The following is a 16,435-nucleotide window of genomic DNA, read 5'->3' on the forward strand; positions in this document are numbered from 1 at the left end:
ACGTTTATTTTCCTATAAATTTTTTGATATTTATTTTATTTTTTTTTCTTTAAAATAATGTAAATACATTTTTATACTTATTCATAATGCACACTTCCTTAATAGAATTTATAATATGGGATAGTATTATAATCTTAAATTAAGAAAAATAGATGTATTTTTATTTAATTTTTTTAACCATACTCTGTATAAATTGTGAAAAAACTTAACTCTCTCAGTTTTCTTTATTTGTTGTTTTTTTTTTTTTTTTTTTTTCTTTTTTTAAATTTAACATAATAATTTATAAAATTTCTTAACTTTAATTAAAATATTATAAGGATTCTTTTTCATTTTTTAATTTTTCTTTTAATTCCTTTTTTTTTTGAGCCTTCACTGGGTCATAATACAAAACTACCAAATATCTGCCTGCAACATTAAAACCCGATAAATGATCTAAAGCATTCTTTGCATCGTATATATCATCATAAACAACAAAAGATGTTCCTTTCGTTCCTTCAGAATTTCCTTTTCTTATTTGCCTAACAGTACCATATTTCCCAAAAATATCATACAATTCATCAGCTGATATCTTATAAGGTAAATTTCTAAAAAAGAAATCAAATATAAAATAATTTATATACTTTTATAACATTTAATTTATATATTTTTTTGCAATGCCATATATATATATAAATATATTTATTTAACATTTTTATATAAAAATACATTAATATATTTATTTAATAATATTTTGATATCATATAAATAAAAAGTAGAAGCTACCTAACATATAGAATTCTACTAACTTCCGGGGGTAAACGAATACTTCTCCTAGACATTGAAAATTTATTTTAAAAAAAAAAAAGTTTAAATTACAAAAAGCTAAAGAATTAAGAAATTATGAAATCATAGGATAAAATAAAAAAAAAAAAAAACCTTATATATAATTCTCTAATCAAAACATTTACATCAGAGAATTTTAAATATTTAAAAAAACCTAACAATAATAAATTTATTTTTCTTTTAAGGTTTAATATTTTAAATTATATAAAAAAAAAAAGAAATTTTATTTAAATATATTACTAAAATGTATAAATTTAGAAATAAATTTTAATTTTAATGTTTTTATTTCATTTCTTGACAAAATATATCAAAATTTGAAAAAAAAAAATTGAATAGCTATATCAAAAATAAAACTTTTATACTAAAAAAAAAAAATAATAATAATAAATTTTATGTAATTAAAAAAAAAAAAGTATAATAAAATCTAGATTAATAAAAAATATATATATATATTAATAATGCAAAATACATAATCTATAATGAATAATAATATACATATAAAAAATAAAAATAGATAAATACACAAATATATTAAAATTCAAAAAATATATATGTATATTTATAAATTTTTTTTTTTCCGATACAAAATATTAATAAAATTTTAAAATTTATTTTAAAATTAAAAAGTTTAAAGAATTGAAAAACAATATAAAAAAAAAGAATAATTGAATTAAAAATATGATAATAATTTAAGAAAAATGAATGTTAATTTTATGTAATGTTAAAATTTTTGTGTATATTAAAAAGATTTTAAAATTTTAAGATATTACATAAAAACAAAATCATAATAAAGTAAAAATTTAATTATTTTTTTATCTTAATAACTTTGTTAAATATAAATAAAGATTATTCCTATTTCGAATGTCATTTAGTTCTTCAGAACAAATTGGAATCAAATTAATTCTGTAAAATTATAAAAATAAAAAAATAATAATGATAATAATAATTATAATAAAAATAAAATAATTGTAATTATATTTACAATAAAAATAATAACCATAATAATGAAAACAATATATACATATAAATAAAATTGAGTAATAACATTAATGATATTATCATTAATATTAATAAAATCAAATTATAAAGATATATTATTATAACATATGTTATATGTTTTATTTCTTTTTATTTCTATTACTCTGTTAGAAATTTTCTACGTAAGATAATTTGAACTAAAAATAAAATTAAAGCCATTTCCCTTTTAAAAAATGTTTTCTCATTTCTCTCTATGGGATTTCTATCTTTTCTGTTTTTCGTAAGTGAAATTAAGTTAAAATAAGAATATACAAAAAAAAAGAAGGTTTTTGTTTCTGTTCTATTGCTTTTATTGACTTCAATCATAATTAAATGATTATGAAATAATTCTATTTTTTTTACATTAATTATTTTGAAATCACTTTTGAATATTATACTTTTCATTTTTTTCTTTGACTTAAATTTATCTATAAATCTTTTTTTTTTTTTTTTTTTTTCACTTTTTTTTTTCATTAATCTCATCAAGAGCATACAATGCAAATAAAGTTTATGAGAACTATTCTGTAAATAGCTATATTCTTCATAAATATTGTGATGGACAATGTTCCTATAGAGGCTATAACTTTTAAAAAAATAATCATCTTCAAATGAATAATTATTATTTTTTAATTTATATTTATATATAGTTTGGGATATACATGGAAAATTTAACAAATTTATATAAGAAGATTTGTGATTCTCTAATTGACTATTTCTATTAATTAAGCTACTTTCTTGAAAATCTTTAATTTTTTTATCACTATCATTTATTGATAATCTTAATAAATTTAATTTTTCATTCTGATTTGTTAATTCACTTTGAGTATAATCAAAATAATTCTTAAAAGTTTTTTTGCTTCCTATATTTTTATACATTATATTTTTCCAGTACATTAATATATGAAAATACTTTTGAAATAATTTTAAAAATACATATTTTAATGAATTGATGCATAAAATAAACTTAAAATATAAATGATAACTTAAATTGATTATCTTAGGCTTTTTTAAAAGAATCATCTTATCTAATATAAATACAATTAATTTTTCATAAATAGAAAATTTTTCTTTCTTAAAATTGTTATTTATAAAATGCCTAATAAATATAATAATTGTACTAAATAATAATTCTATTAAATCATTTGGTTTTATATATTCTGACATATTGGTAGACTTCAGTATTAAATATTTTTTTTTTTTTTTCCAAGATTTCAGAAATTTACATATCAAAAATTTATTATATTTATTTATGTTTTTAAAACTACTATTTAACTTCATCATATCATCCAATTTTTGTATTCTTCTTTTTATCATTTTCCTTTCTAGATTAATGAAAATCTTGTTAATATAAAGATTCTTTTTATATTTAAATTTTTCTAAATAATTACATCCTTTGTATTTATAAGTTAAAAAAAATTTTTTTATAACATTTCTTAGACTTGATTTCTTTCTCTTTTTTTCATTATAAATAACTGAAATTAATTGTTCCCTTTTTTCTTCAAAACTTTTTGACTTCTGGCATTTTAGAAAATTGTTTATCAAACTCTTTTCTATTTCATCAAAGTCTAAAAAAAAAATTAAATTAAAAAAAAAACAATAAAAATATAAAAATAATAAACAATAAATAATATATATATATATGTATATATACATAATTTTTAAGAGAGAAAAAGAAAATATCAAAAAATGAAAAAAATAAAAAGTAATATGATATATGATATGATATATATGGAAATTTATATGCAAATTAGTCATTTATGTATTAAGAAATAAAAAGATATTTCTTTTTATATTTTTATATTAAATTAAAGTTTATTACTTTTTCTTTCTTCATTTTGATAAACACTGCTTTCTTTTATTCTTAAGCATCTTTTTTTTAATATTATTTCATCAATTTTATATGAGCTTAAAAAATTCATTAATAATATAATATTATAAATGTTAATTTTATTATTCTTTATTTGATCTGTTTTGTTCTTTAAGTATGAATATATGGATTTTTTATCATTCAAATCATTAAAAATATAATTATTTTTCAACATATAAAAATTACAAAAAAATATTTTTTCTTCATTTTGTTTACTTAAAAAAAACAAAATATTTTGATTAATATCATTAATTATTTTTAAAAAATAGTTGTTTGTAATTTTGTTTTTTCTACATTTCATTTTTTTATTTATACAGAAATAAGTATAACTTTTTTTTTTTTTTAATGTCTTTATTTTTAGTTCATGCAAATTAGACAATGCTTTTATAAGAAGTATTATAATACTATTTTTGATAGTAACAGAATTTTCCAATTTTAAAAATTTCTCAAAAATTTTTTTAATTAAAATAAATATTCTCAGATTAAATGAAAAGACTAAAGAATATATTTGGTTATAGGAATTATAAGAATAATAATTTAATAATTTTCTTTTATTTGAATAATTTTTTCCTAAAAAAAATAAATAATTCTTTTTATTGTTCTCTATAACATTATAATTTTTTTTCTTTACACCATTATAATTTCTTGTACTATTAATAAAAATAATCTTTTCATTATTCGAAATTATTTTTTTTTTTTTTATGTTACAATAATAATCTTTAAAAACATTACTTGTTATTAAACTATTAAAATAGAAAATAAAATCAACAATATTATTCAATTCTTTTAAAACAAGGGAATTTTTTAAATAAATTTTTTTCAAAATAGACAATGTAGAACTATCAATTAATCTAAATATTTCTTTTTGATACTTGATATTGTGAGGTATTATTAAAGTAGAAGATAAAATTTTATTTAACTCTTCAAATTTAATATTATTTTTATTTAATAGTGAACAGTATAATGAGTTTAAGAAATCATTATTTAATTTATTAAAATGAAAATGAAAAAAAAGATAATGATGGGCATTATTTAAATTTTTATAATGGGGTTTATGATTCATAACAAAATTTGATATAAAGTGAACTGCATCTTCATTTATGAAATATTTTTTTTTTATTAATGTATTCAATAAAATTTTTATCTGTTCATCTTTTAAATATATTATTTTGTTATTATTGAATAAAAATCTAATTAAAAAATTTAGAATATTATTTGAGATCTTGTTATTTTTAATATTCGAAAAACTGTTCATTATATCTACTATTTGTTCAGACTTAAAATAATTTATTTTACTTTCAATTAATAAGGTTAACATAGATAAGACTTCGTCATTTAAAATTTTACTTTTCTTAGAAAAACAACTTAGTGTTATCAATAGACTTTTTTCATCGAATTTTAAATTCATATATTTATAATTATAATAAAAAAAATCAAATAATTTATTATTATTATTATTATCATCATTACAATAATTGTGATCACAAATTTTAATAAAAGGTATAAAAATACGTGCACTTAATTTCTTTTTCATTTTTTTTATTAATTTCATTTGGATAATTTCAGAATTTTTTATGCTATGATCATTCAGTTTATTATTAAAACCATTATTTAAATTATTAGAATTTAAATTTGTCCTATTTAATATATTTTTTGTTTCATTATTTATATTATCATTTAATATATTTTTTTTATTTAGATTACTTTTACTATTGTATTTATCATATGATTTATTTTTTTTAGAACATTCAATTTGATATATCTTATTCTCATTTTCTTTTTGATACTTTTGTAAAATATCATCTCTTTTTTTATATAAAAATTTTCTCTCTTTTCTATTAAATATTATATATTCACTTTTGATTTTTTTTAAAAAGAAGCATCCTATTTTATCCTTAATATAAGAAAAGAAAAACACATTCAAACAATCATAAATATTTACCAATCTATTGATATTTTCAATTACAACTTTTCTCTTTTTTAAACATTCAACAAGAAAGAATATAAAATCTATAGAATTCTTTTTATTTTTCTTGTTTTCAAAGTTTATTTTATAAAATATTTTGAAGGATTCCGAATTTATTTTTTTATTTTGATTGTCGTCATTATTATATTTTTTATTAATTGAATTATCTCCAAATATAATATACCCATCACTTAAATCTTTTACGTTTTCTTTTATTTTATTTATATTTTTATGTATTTTTAAATAAGAGTTTAGTATATTATATAATTGATATATAGAGAATGAGTATAATCTATGCAAAATTATAAAATTAAATTTATACAAACATAAAATATTGTACATATTTATATTTTTTAAATTTGAAAAGATACAAAACATTGATATTAAATCCCTATTAGGAATTGTATACATATTTAGAAATTCCCAAAATAAATAATTAAAATACTCAATATTAAAATAGTCTAATTTTATAAAAATATTACTAATTATTATTAATTTTCTAAATTCTACATTTTCTTTTTTCCTAATAAAATTACATATATCATCAAATAAATTATAATTTACATAATTGTATTTTTGACATTTATCTAAGATAATAGTTAAATTATTAACATCATTCATCTCATATTTAATAATTAATTTATTTTTTTTATTTTCATTTTTTTCAAAAGTGTTCATATATTTTTGGACAGTATTAAAATTTTTTTTTATAGAAATGTCATATAAATTTCTATGCTTCTTACCAGATGCTTCTTTTTTTTTATCATATGTAAGATTATTATATATTTCACAAATATTTTCAATATTATTTAATTTTTTTTTTAAATTCTTTTTGCTTTCCATTATCAGCATATTATTTTTTTCATTAACTTTCTGTACTAGGATCTTCTTATTTCTCTTTTTTTCTTCTTCATATGTATTACTAATTATTTCTGTATTTGTAATTTTTACATTTTCTGAATTTACATTATTTTCATTATTTCTTTTTTTTAAATAATTATCATCATATTGATCTAATTTACTTTGTTTTTTATGTGAAAAATGTTTTATTTCATTTTCATTAATTTTTAAATTATTATCAAATAAAAAAAGAGATTTTTCTTTTTTGGAGAATTCTATAATTTGTATTAATTCTTTATTTTTATATAATAATGTTATTTTTTCATTGTATAAGTTGTTTCTGTAAGTTGTTTTAAAATTGTATATACGTTTTTTTTTATTATTTTCTCTATATATTACTTTTTTTAAGAATTTTATTTTTTTTACGTTGTTTATCATTTTTCTTTTATTTTTCTTAAAGCTTATTTTTCTATATTTATTTAGAGCACATCTTTCTCGAATATTTGTTCTTTCTTAATTGAAAATAATAATTTATATATTTTTTTATATAAAGATACATCTCCTTTATTAAATTATGCTTTGGTAGTTATTATTTTATTTTATTTTTTTTTATATTGCCTTACTGAATTGCTCATATTATTTTACAATTTTTTATTTTTAAATTTTTTTTTTTTTTTTTGTATTAATTTGTACATAATTTTTTTTTTATGTGATAGTCTAAAACTATAGGTAATTATGATCTTTATTTTATTTTTTTTTTTACTTTTTTGTTTGTTTAATTCTTCATAAGATCATATATATGTATGAGAAAAAATAATAAAATGATTAAAAATGTAAAATCCTTAGCATTATTATTTTTATTACTTGAAATAATATTAGAAAAATATACCATTATATGTGTTAAGAAAATCAATTTTTTTAATTATAAAAGCAAGAATCAAATTTTTAGCAAAAAATCAGATTTATTATATTTTTTGCAGACAAAATGTAAAACTAAATATATACATAAGATATATGAGAATAAAAAAAATATAAAAGATATAATTAAAGAATCTTTAAATTTGCCTATTCAATATTTGCCAACTACATATAATAGTTTTGATAGGTGAAAAATGAAACACTAAAAAAAAAAAAGAAAAAAAAGAAAGAAAGAAAATATTTTATAATTTTTTATATATAATAAGAAAAAATCTTTATTATTTCATTTTACTTTTTTTACTAGACAAATATTTATTCAAAACATATGGAATAATGAACAGATATATGAAAAGAGAAATTTAAAAAATATAAAAAGATGTATATATAATTATTGCAACAAAGAAAACGAATTAAATAATGAAATTGATAAAAATAAAGCAAATGCTTTGTACAAGAAGGAAATATTAATAAATGAATTTATCAAAGATAAAAAAATTGTAACCGATTTAAGAAAAGAAAATGTTATGAAATTTATTTCTAATGATATCTTAGTAAAAAGTAATAATAATACCTTTTTAAATAAATTTCAAGAATTAATAGAAAATAATAAGAAAAAAGAAACATATATAAAAAATAATAAAAAAAAAATTATATTAAAATTATATGAGAGAATAATAAAAAACATAAAAATTATACATGATGGCCCACCTTATGTAAATAATGACATACATATTGGGCATATATTAAATAAGATAATAAAGGATATATATTTAAAATTTCTTTTATTTCAAAATTTTTTTGTTTTACTTATACACGGTTTTGACACTCATGGATTACCTATTGAATACAATGTAATGAAACTATTAAAAATAAGCAATATAGAAGAATTAAATTTAAATTCCTACCCTATAGGAAAGGCAAGCATAAAAGAAAACACATTTAACATAGACATATTGAGTACATTAAAAAAGGAATCTCAAAAGGAAGAAAATTATTTTCTTCTTAGCTTATTTAATAAAATTAAAGATATTCAGAGTAATATATTAGAAAAAAAGGTTAAATATTTCAAGAATTTATGTAAATGTTATTCTTCCTATTTTATAAATGAACAATTAATATCTTTAATTTCATATGGAATCTGGGGATACTGGAATTATTCATACATCACTTTTTATAAGTTATATGAAAATATTCAATATAAGGTTTTTCAGAATCTTTTAAAACATGTAAATTCATAGAATTGTTAATTTTTAATTTTTTTTAATTTTTTCTTATTTTTTTTTCTTATTTTTTTTTTTTTATAGAAATACATTTATATAAGCAACAGACCTATATACCACAGCTATGCAACAAAAACCGTTTTATCAGATAGTGAAATAATATATAAAAAAAGAGTTTGCAATTCTTTTTATTTTTTTTATAGTTTCAGCAAAGTAAGTGATCATTTTTTATTATATATTTTAAAAGAATTTAAGGGAAATAAATTATTAAATGAAATTTTTCAGCTTAATGAAGAAGAAATGGAATTTTATTTTCAAAATTTGAACTCATTTATAGAGTATATAGATTTAAACAAAAACGATAATGATTATTTTAATAAATTAAAAAGCCAAATAATATATAAAATAATATCTAATATAAAAATTTTAGTTTTCACAACACAAATACACACTATTTTTAATAATAAAAGTTTGTTAATACATGAAGAATACTTATATAGAATTGTAAAAGTAAATTTTGAAAATTCCGAAAGTCTCTTTTTTATTATAAGCGATAAATCTTTTGATAATTTTTATAATGATCTAAAAAAATATTATTGCAAAAAACCAACAATAGTAGGAATACAAAATATTACTACTTTAAAGGGAAAATATTTTCATTCATGCAAATATGTAAATTTTATTGATAAGAAAAGTAATGATTTTATTTTTGTTTCAAAAAATGAAATTAAGGAATTTTTTGGTACAGGTATTGTTCACTTGTCTCCATCTCATGGATTTATAGATTATAATTTATATTACAAAAAAAATAAATTAAAAAAAATATATTTAAATGAGAAGCATTTTTCAGAAATAAAAAAAGAGAAGACAAATGATTACTATTATAATAACTTACAACTAAAAAAAAGACTACGTGATATAAGTAGTAATAATATGATATACAATTTTCTTAATTATAACAATAATCATTTATTAAATTATAAAACTTTAAATAAAGAAAAAAAAAAAAAAAAATTTTCTTTTGATATTATTAATCAAAACGTTATTGATGAGAATGATGATTTGAAAGAAGAATATAAGCGAATTATTGTAAAAAATATAAAAAATAACATCCATTTGATAGAGCAAAATGAAAATAATTGTGAACAGAACATATTAAGTAACTTAGAAAATAATAAAATAAATATTAATAGAAAAGATATACATTTATTATTTTTTTATTCATTTTATCAAAATATACTTTTTTATTTTCCATATGAACATTCCTACACATTTGATTGGAGATCTCACACAACTGTTCAAATCAAATCACTATTACAAATATATATAGATATAAAAAAAATAAAAAACAAAATGTTTTTTAAAAGTATAAACAAAATAAAATTTATTAATGATCATACTAAAAAAAGTTTGATAAAAACTATTAAAGATAGAAAAGAATGGTGTTTAAGTCGACAAAAATATTGGGGATTGAGCATTCCTCTAAAGGATATTAATTTAAATAGTGAACATAAAATAAGTTTTAAAAAGCAGATAATGGATGTTTGGTTTGATTCATCCATCTCTTATTTATACGTTTTTTATATGCTTAGACATATTTTATTTAATATTTATCTTAAAAAAATTATTTCATCACTTAAAAATGTAAGTTTCAATCCAAAAGAAAAAAATAAAATAATTTTCATTAAAAAATATAATAATAATAATAATCTTTCATTTAGCATATATGATATTTACGAGGAGATATTAAAAAAGAAAAACAATAGATTTAATTTTTCTAATGAAAAACATTTGTTAAAAGATATATTGGAAAAAAAAAAAATATTTGACCCTTGTAAAATGTATAAATGTATAATAAACCAAATCTATAATAAAAATAACTTCTTTAAATTACAGAATGTGAATGATATACTTTTTTTAAAAAGTAAAAATCAGAAAAAATTTTTTAAAAATTCTTTAAATATACATTTGTGTTGTGAAGGGATTGATCAAATAAGAGGATGGTTTCAATCCTTTTTTTTTATTTTTTTTTCTTTGAACACAATAAGAGAAAATAAAATGGAACATTCTTTTAATAAATTACCTATTAAAAATGTTGTTGTACATAATTATGTTGTTGACAAAAATAATATTAAAATGAGTAAAAGTTTAAATAATGTTATAACACCTAGAGAACTATTTTTAAAATTTGATAATGAAAAAAGTAAAAATCCTGTTTTTAATAAAACAGAAAGAACTAAAAAAAATGTTACCAGGAAAAATATAAATGATAAAAGTACAAATATTAAAGTAGTGAAGAAAAATTTGGAGAAAACAAATGTTGATAAAAACGTACATAAAATAATAGACAAAAATACAACCCACGAAAATTTAATTAAAAAATCAATAGAAAAAAACAACGAATTAAATAAAAGATTTAATGCAGATATTGTTAGATTGTGGTTATGTTGTTACAATTTTGTTAATAAAAATATAACTGTGAGCTTTGAAATTTTAGAAAATATAAATAAATATATATACTTAAAAATATACAATACTTTTAAATTTTTATTTAATAATATATGCGATTTGAATTTTTCTGATAAGAAATTAAAATTTAGAGATATTCAAATAATGGATAAATTTATTTTATATAAAAAAGATAATTTAATTAAAGATTGTATAAGTGCCTACAAAAATCTCAAATTACAGTTGGTTCTAAAATACATTTTGAATTTTATATATAAAGATTTAGCAATTTATATCGACTACAGTAAAGATAGATTGTATATAAATAAAAAAAATTCTATAAGTAGAAAAAATTGTCAAAAAATTTTTTATAGAATATTAATTGAATTGTTAAAATTATTAGCTCCTATAATACCACACTTATGTGAAGATATATATTATAATATTCAGATTCTAAGAAAAAAAAAAAAAATTAAATCAATTTTTTTACTTCAATTTCCGGAATTTAAAAATTACAAGGAAGTTAATTTAGATATTTTGTTTTTAATAAAAAATTATATTCATAAACAAATAAATCTTTACTTTTCAAACTCACTACAAGCAATAGTCTACATTTATTCTGATAATAAGGATTTAATCAGTTTAATAAAGAAATTTTTGAAAACATCAGATCCTTTGGAAAATTTTACCAATTATGATGATTTACGTTTTCTCTTCAACATATCTAATATTTTTATATGCAACGATTTGAGTGAAATAGAAAACAAAGATAAAAATTATAAAACATATAAAATACCTTCTTTAAATTTTAAGCATAAGGATGAAAATCAAAATATGGATTGTTTTTTTCAAAAAAGTTATGGGAATAATATTCAAGACATGTTAATTTTTGATGAAAATTCAAATTATTCACACGTTCATATAGGAATAGCAAAAGAGGAATCAAATAAGTGTTCTAGGTATTTTTTACTGCATTTTGTGTCATTTTGACTATATACATTTTCAATATATTCATAATTAATGCGCTTATTATGCTTTTATTTATTTATTTATTTTCTTTTTTTATTTTAGATGTTGGATGTATGGTAATGTGAGTTTATTTGAAGGAGAATTTTTTTGCCCAAGATGCTTAGATGTTATCAAAACATACTTTAAGTAATTTTTTTTTTTTAGTTTTTACACTTTTCTTATTATTTTAAATTTTATAAAACTATTTAAATTTTTAAAATAATTAAAATCCAATTATTACATTAAAAAAAAAATAATGTATTCATAGATGTAAACTTCTATGTATATATAAATAAAATTAATAAATATTAAAATAAATAAAAATTATATGTTTAAAAATAAAATTAAACATAAAAAATAACGTAAATTAATGAAATTTTAAATTCACTTACAAAAAAATTTAGTTCGGGTATTAGTTATACTTATCTTCATTTAACCACATTCTTTTTTTCTCCTGAAATAAAAAAAAAAAAATGAAATAAAAGTAAAATTTTTATTGGATAATTTTTTTTTCTTTGTTTAAATCATAAATATTAATAACCAATTAATAATAAATAAATCAAAAAAGAACTATTTAAAATTATTAATAAATTAATTTTAATTAATTTTTATTAAATATCTATAATTCCATATTTATATGTATATATACATAAATATGTTTGTATTTATTAATTTTTCATAAACTAACCATTAATCGATTTTGAATATCAAAATAGTTTTGAAGATACTGATATTGTTTTAATTTTAGTTTAAGTTTTTTTGTATTAATTAGTACAAGTTCTTTTAACAGATTTTTTAAATTATGATCTTCTAAATCTGCTAATTGTTTTGCTCTTTTTTTCGATGAATTAATAACTGTATTATGAATTTCTTGCATATCTTTTTCTTTTAAAATATATGTAGAAAAATTTTTTTTAAAAGAATCATTAAAATTAAATGGTACAAAATTTGAATTATTAAAAGTATTATTTTCCTGTGAATCTTTTTCTTCGCATTTCATATTAGTGTCTACTTTTTCATTGTGGTCACTTTTATTATTTACTTCTTCATTTTTAATTATATTTTTTATTTCTTCCTTAGAAGTTTCAATTTTTTCTTCATTTCTTTCATTATTGTTTTTTTCACTATTATAAATAAAGGACAAAATTTCTTTATTTGTATTATCACAATTATTTTCTTCTAAATTACTATGCACAATTTTTTCTTTGTTATTGTTATGTATCCCTTCAGGATGATCTTCACCTTCATTTAGATTGTTATTTACTGATACATTATTATTACATAATTTGTTTTCCTTTTTGTTTTGAATATCTTCGTATACTTTTTTTTTGTGTGTATCATTCTTAATGTTTTCCTGTTTGCATTCCTCTTTTTTTATTTCTCCTTCAATCTCATATTTTACTTTCACTTCTTTTTCTAATTGTGTCTTGTGTTCCATTTCATAATTCTCTACTTTCTCATTTTCATTTGTATTAATATAGTTTTTCTGTTTGTCCAAAATAAGATCAACAATTTTTTTAGCTGCATATGCACCAATAAAGGGACTAATATTATTGCATATAAATGATAAAAGAGATAAAAGAGTATTGTTTTGTTTAAATGAATTAAATGAAAAATTGTTAATATTAAAAATATTATCTAAATCAAAATAAGGGTTTGATAATGGCATAGAAATAAATTTATAAATGCAGTCATATGGTGTTTTTGTTTGGATAGATTCACTTATTTTTTCCCAGTTATTTTTATATTTACAAACACCATCAATTAATTTTTCTATTTCTGTTATATTCCAATCATTATCTGAAAAATTATAAGGTATATTAACTTTGATAAAATTATCACTATTTAGAATATTTGGATATTTACTTAAATTATAACATTTACTACACCATATGCATTTATCTAATACTCCATACGAAATTTTTTTTATATTATTAGGTTTCAGAATGTAATATACATATATACATATTTTCCCACAGCTAACACATTTATATATATTATTATTATGATAACTTTCCTTTGCTATAGCATTTTCTTTAGTATGATGATATTTGTTTTCTTCATCATATGTATTTGCTTTTTTTTTCATATCTTCTAAATGTATAGATTTCTTTAAACATTCAAAAGTACTATTTAAATTATTTGAAATAACAGAATTTTTATTTTCATTCAGTTTATTTCTTGTTTCTATCGTATCTAAATTCTTGTTTGTAATAAATGATACATATTCATCAGAGTTATTTAGGGCTTCCACAGAATTACCATAATTTTTGGTACTAAAATTATTTTTCATTGATTCAGCATAATTTAGTTTATTGCAATTTATATTAAATGAATTAATTAAATTATTATTAGTATAATTTAAGTTATTGGTAATATTTAAATTAGTTGTGCTATTTAACATATTCATGTTATATATCATATTATTTATATTGTTGTATGTAGGAATATGATTTGATGAATTTCCATATAAATTTTTATCAATATATTCATTTTTTATTCCATTTTCATTTTTCATTACTTTCATATTTAAGTGACAATGTTTATTATTACTATTATTATTATTTAAATAATGGGAGTCGTTATTCATAAACCTTGCATCATTATAGTTTTCTTCATTTGTATTTGAAAAATAATTTTGCATATTATACTTACCAATAAAATTAATATTATTGCCACTATCATAATTTAATTTTAGTTCTTCATTATTCATATTCTTTTTTTCTAGTGTATTATTACAATTTTTTTCTCTTTTATCATTTTTATTATCATAATCATCATTTCCCAATTTTTTATGCATATTATTAATTTCTTCAAAATTTAAGTAGTTCATATATTTAATATGATTGTACTGTGGATCATATTGCATATTAATCAATTTATTATTTTCTAAAATATAAAATAAAATTTCAATTAAGTTTTTATTTGATCTTATATTTGATAAGCACTTTTCTAATGTTAACAATTGCATAGGGTCATTTTTATATAAATTCACTATTTCGTTTTTTACTCTATTTATTTCTTTATCAGATTCTTCTGATCGTACTATTTCATTATTTAAAAGAGAATAAATATATTTTAAATCTTCTTCATTTATCTCATTTTCATATTTACTACTAAAAAATGGAATTTTATATATTCTATTTGTTTTACTATCTAGAGTATTTTCTATATTACTATTTACTTGATTCATATTATATGAATCAAAAGTCATTGATTTTACATTATTTAAGTTCAAATTATGAATACTATTTCTCATATTTGTTGGTTTTTTTATAACAATGTTTCTTAAGAATGTGTTGAATGGATGCATCATGGAATTTTCATTCATTTCTTTCACATAAATATTTTTATTGTTTTCATAAATTTCTGAATTATTTATTTCTTTATTAGCATTTTTAAATTGATTCATTTCAACTGTATTCATTTCCGTACTGCTAATATTTTTTTGTTGGATATTACCCATGTTTATATAAGGATAAACATTTTTACTATCATTACTATGCACCTTTTCATTTAAACTCAGTTCATTTTGAGAAAATTTCCTATTTTCTGCTAAAATATTAGTGTCATATTGAGAATATGATAAACTACTAGATAAATTTTGATTACTTCCTTGAAAATAATTTGTAAAACTATTTTGAATATTATTCCCTGAATATTCATTATGAATCGGATTCATAAAACTGGTTGGTAGATTATTCATAGGAGAATCATTTTTATTATCTTTTATTATATTTCTATCATTTGGTAATTTATTTAAATTATTTAGTAAATTGTTATTTTTATTTATTTCTGAATGTTTTATATTATTATTACTTAAATTTTCTGTATTTTTTAAAGATAATTTACTCATTTCTTGCGTGTTATTAACTCCTTCAGTTAAATTATCTAAATTAATTGAATTATTAATTTTATTCCTTATATTATTTTCATTATATTCATCTGTGTTTTCAAAATTCGTTTTATTGTTACTGTTACTATTTTCTTTACTATTATTGTTACTATAACTGCTATCATTTTTAAAATTTGCACCATAATATTTAAGAGAAGTTTTCTCATTTTTTTCATTTTTATATAAATTATTAAAGTCATCCTTATTATTATAAGGAAATTCAGAACTATTTACATTTTTTACTTCTTTTACGTTATTTATTTCTTCTTTCATTTCGACGTCATTTACTGATTGATTATAATTCAATTCATTCATAATACAATTCTTTTCATTTTTCGAAATATTATTCTTATTTTCATTATCATTTTTATTATAACTTACATTATTATCCATTTCATTCAAATTGACTTATTATTTTGTTTCTCCTAAATAGT

The 16,435-nt window shown here is 17.4% G+C and overlaps 4 protein-coding genes across 4 annotated transcripts; 1 reads left to right on the forward strand and 3 right to left on the reverse strand.

Annotated features, from left to right (window-relative positions):
* Positions 1 to 310: 310 nt before the first annotated feature.
* Positions 311 to 818, reverse strand: SF3B6 (splicing factor 3B subunit 6, putative; the record flags this gene model as incomplete). The annotated part of the gene is made up of 2 exons (XM_028679482.1): positions 311 to 584; positions 763 to 818. The coding sequence occupies 2 exons, from the start codon at positions 816 to 818 to the stop codon at positions 311 to 313; spliced, it is 330 nt and encodes a 109-aa protein (XP_028535191.1).
* Positions 819 to 1,634: 816 nt separating this feature from the next.
* Positions 1,635 to 6,950, reverse strand: PRELSG_1440600 (conserved Plasmodium protein, unknown function; the record flags this gene model as incomplete). The annotated part of the gene is made up of 3 exons (XM_028679483.1): positions 1,635 to 1,725; positions 1,964 to 3,404; positions 3,659 to 6,950. 3 exons carry the CDS (start codon positions 6,948 to 6,950, stop codon positions 1,635 to 1,637), a joined length of 4,824 nt encoding a protein of 1,607 aa, XP_028535192.1.
* Positions 6,951 to 7,333: 383 nt separating this feature from the next.
* PRELSG_1440700 (isoleucine--tRNA ligase, putative) lies at positions 7,334 to 12,257 on the forward strand (the record flags this gene model as incomplete). The annotated part of the gene is made up of 4 exons (XM_028679484.1): positions 7,334 to 7,617; positions 7,735 to 8,656; positions 8,735 to 12,057; positions 12,170 to 12,257. 4 exons carry the CDS (start codon positions 7,334 to 7,336, stop codon positions 12,255 to 12,257), a joined length of 4,617 nt encoding a protein of 1,538 aa, XP_028535193.1.
* A 261-nt stretch (positions 12,258 to 12,518) lies between these two features.
* Positions 12,519 to 16,394, reverse strand: PRELSG_1440800 (conserved Plasmodium protein, unknown function; the record flags this gene model as incomplete). Its single annotated transcript, XM_028679485.1, has 2 exons — positions 12,519 to 12,560; positions 12,795 to 16,394. The coding sequence occupies 2 exons, from the start codon at positions 16,392 to 16,394 to the stop codon at positions 12,519 to 12,521; spliced, it is 3,642 nt and encodes a 1,213-aa protein (XP_028535194.1).
* Positions 16,395 to 16,435: the final 41 nt, after the last annotated feature.

Source organism: Plasmodium relictum (assembly GCF_900005765.1).
Source record: "Plasmodium relictum strain SGS1 genome assembly, chromosome: 14".
NCBI lineage: Eukaryota > Apicomplexa > Aconoidasida > Haemosporida > Plasmodiidae > Plasmodium > Plasmodium relictum.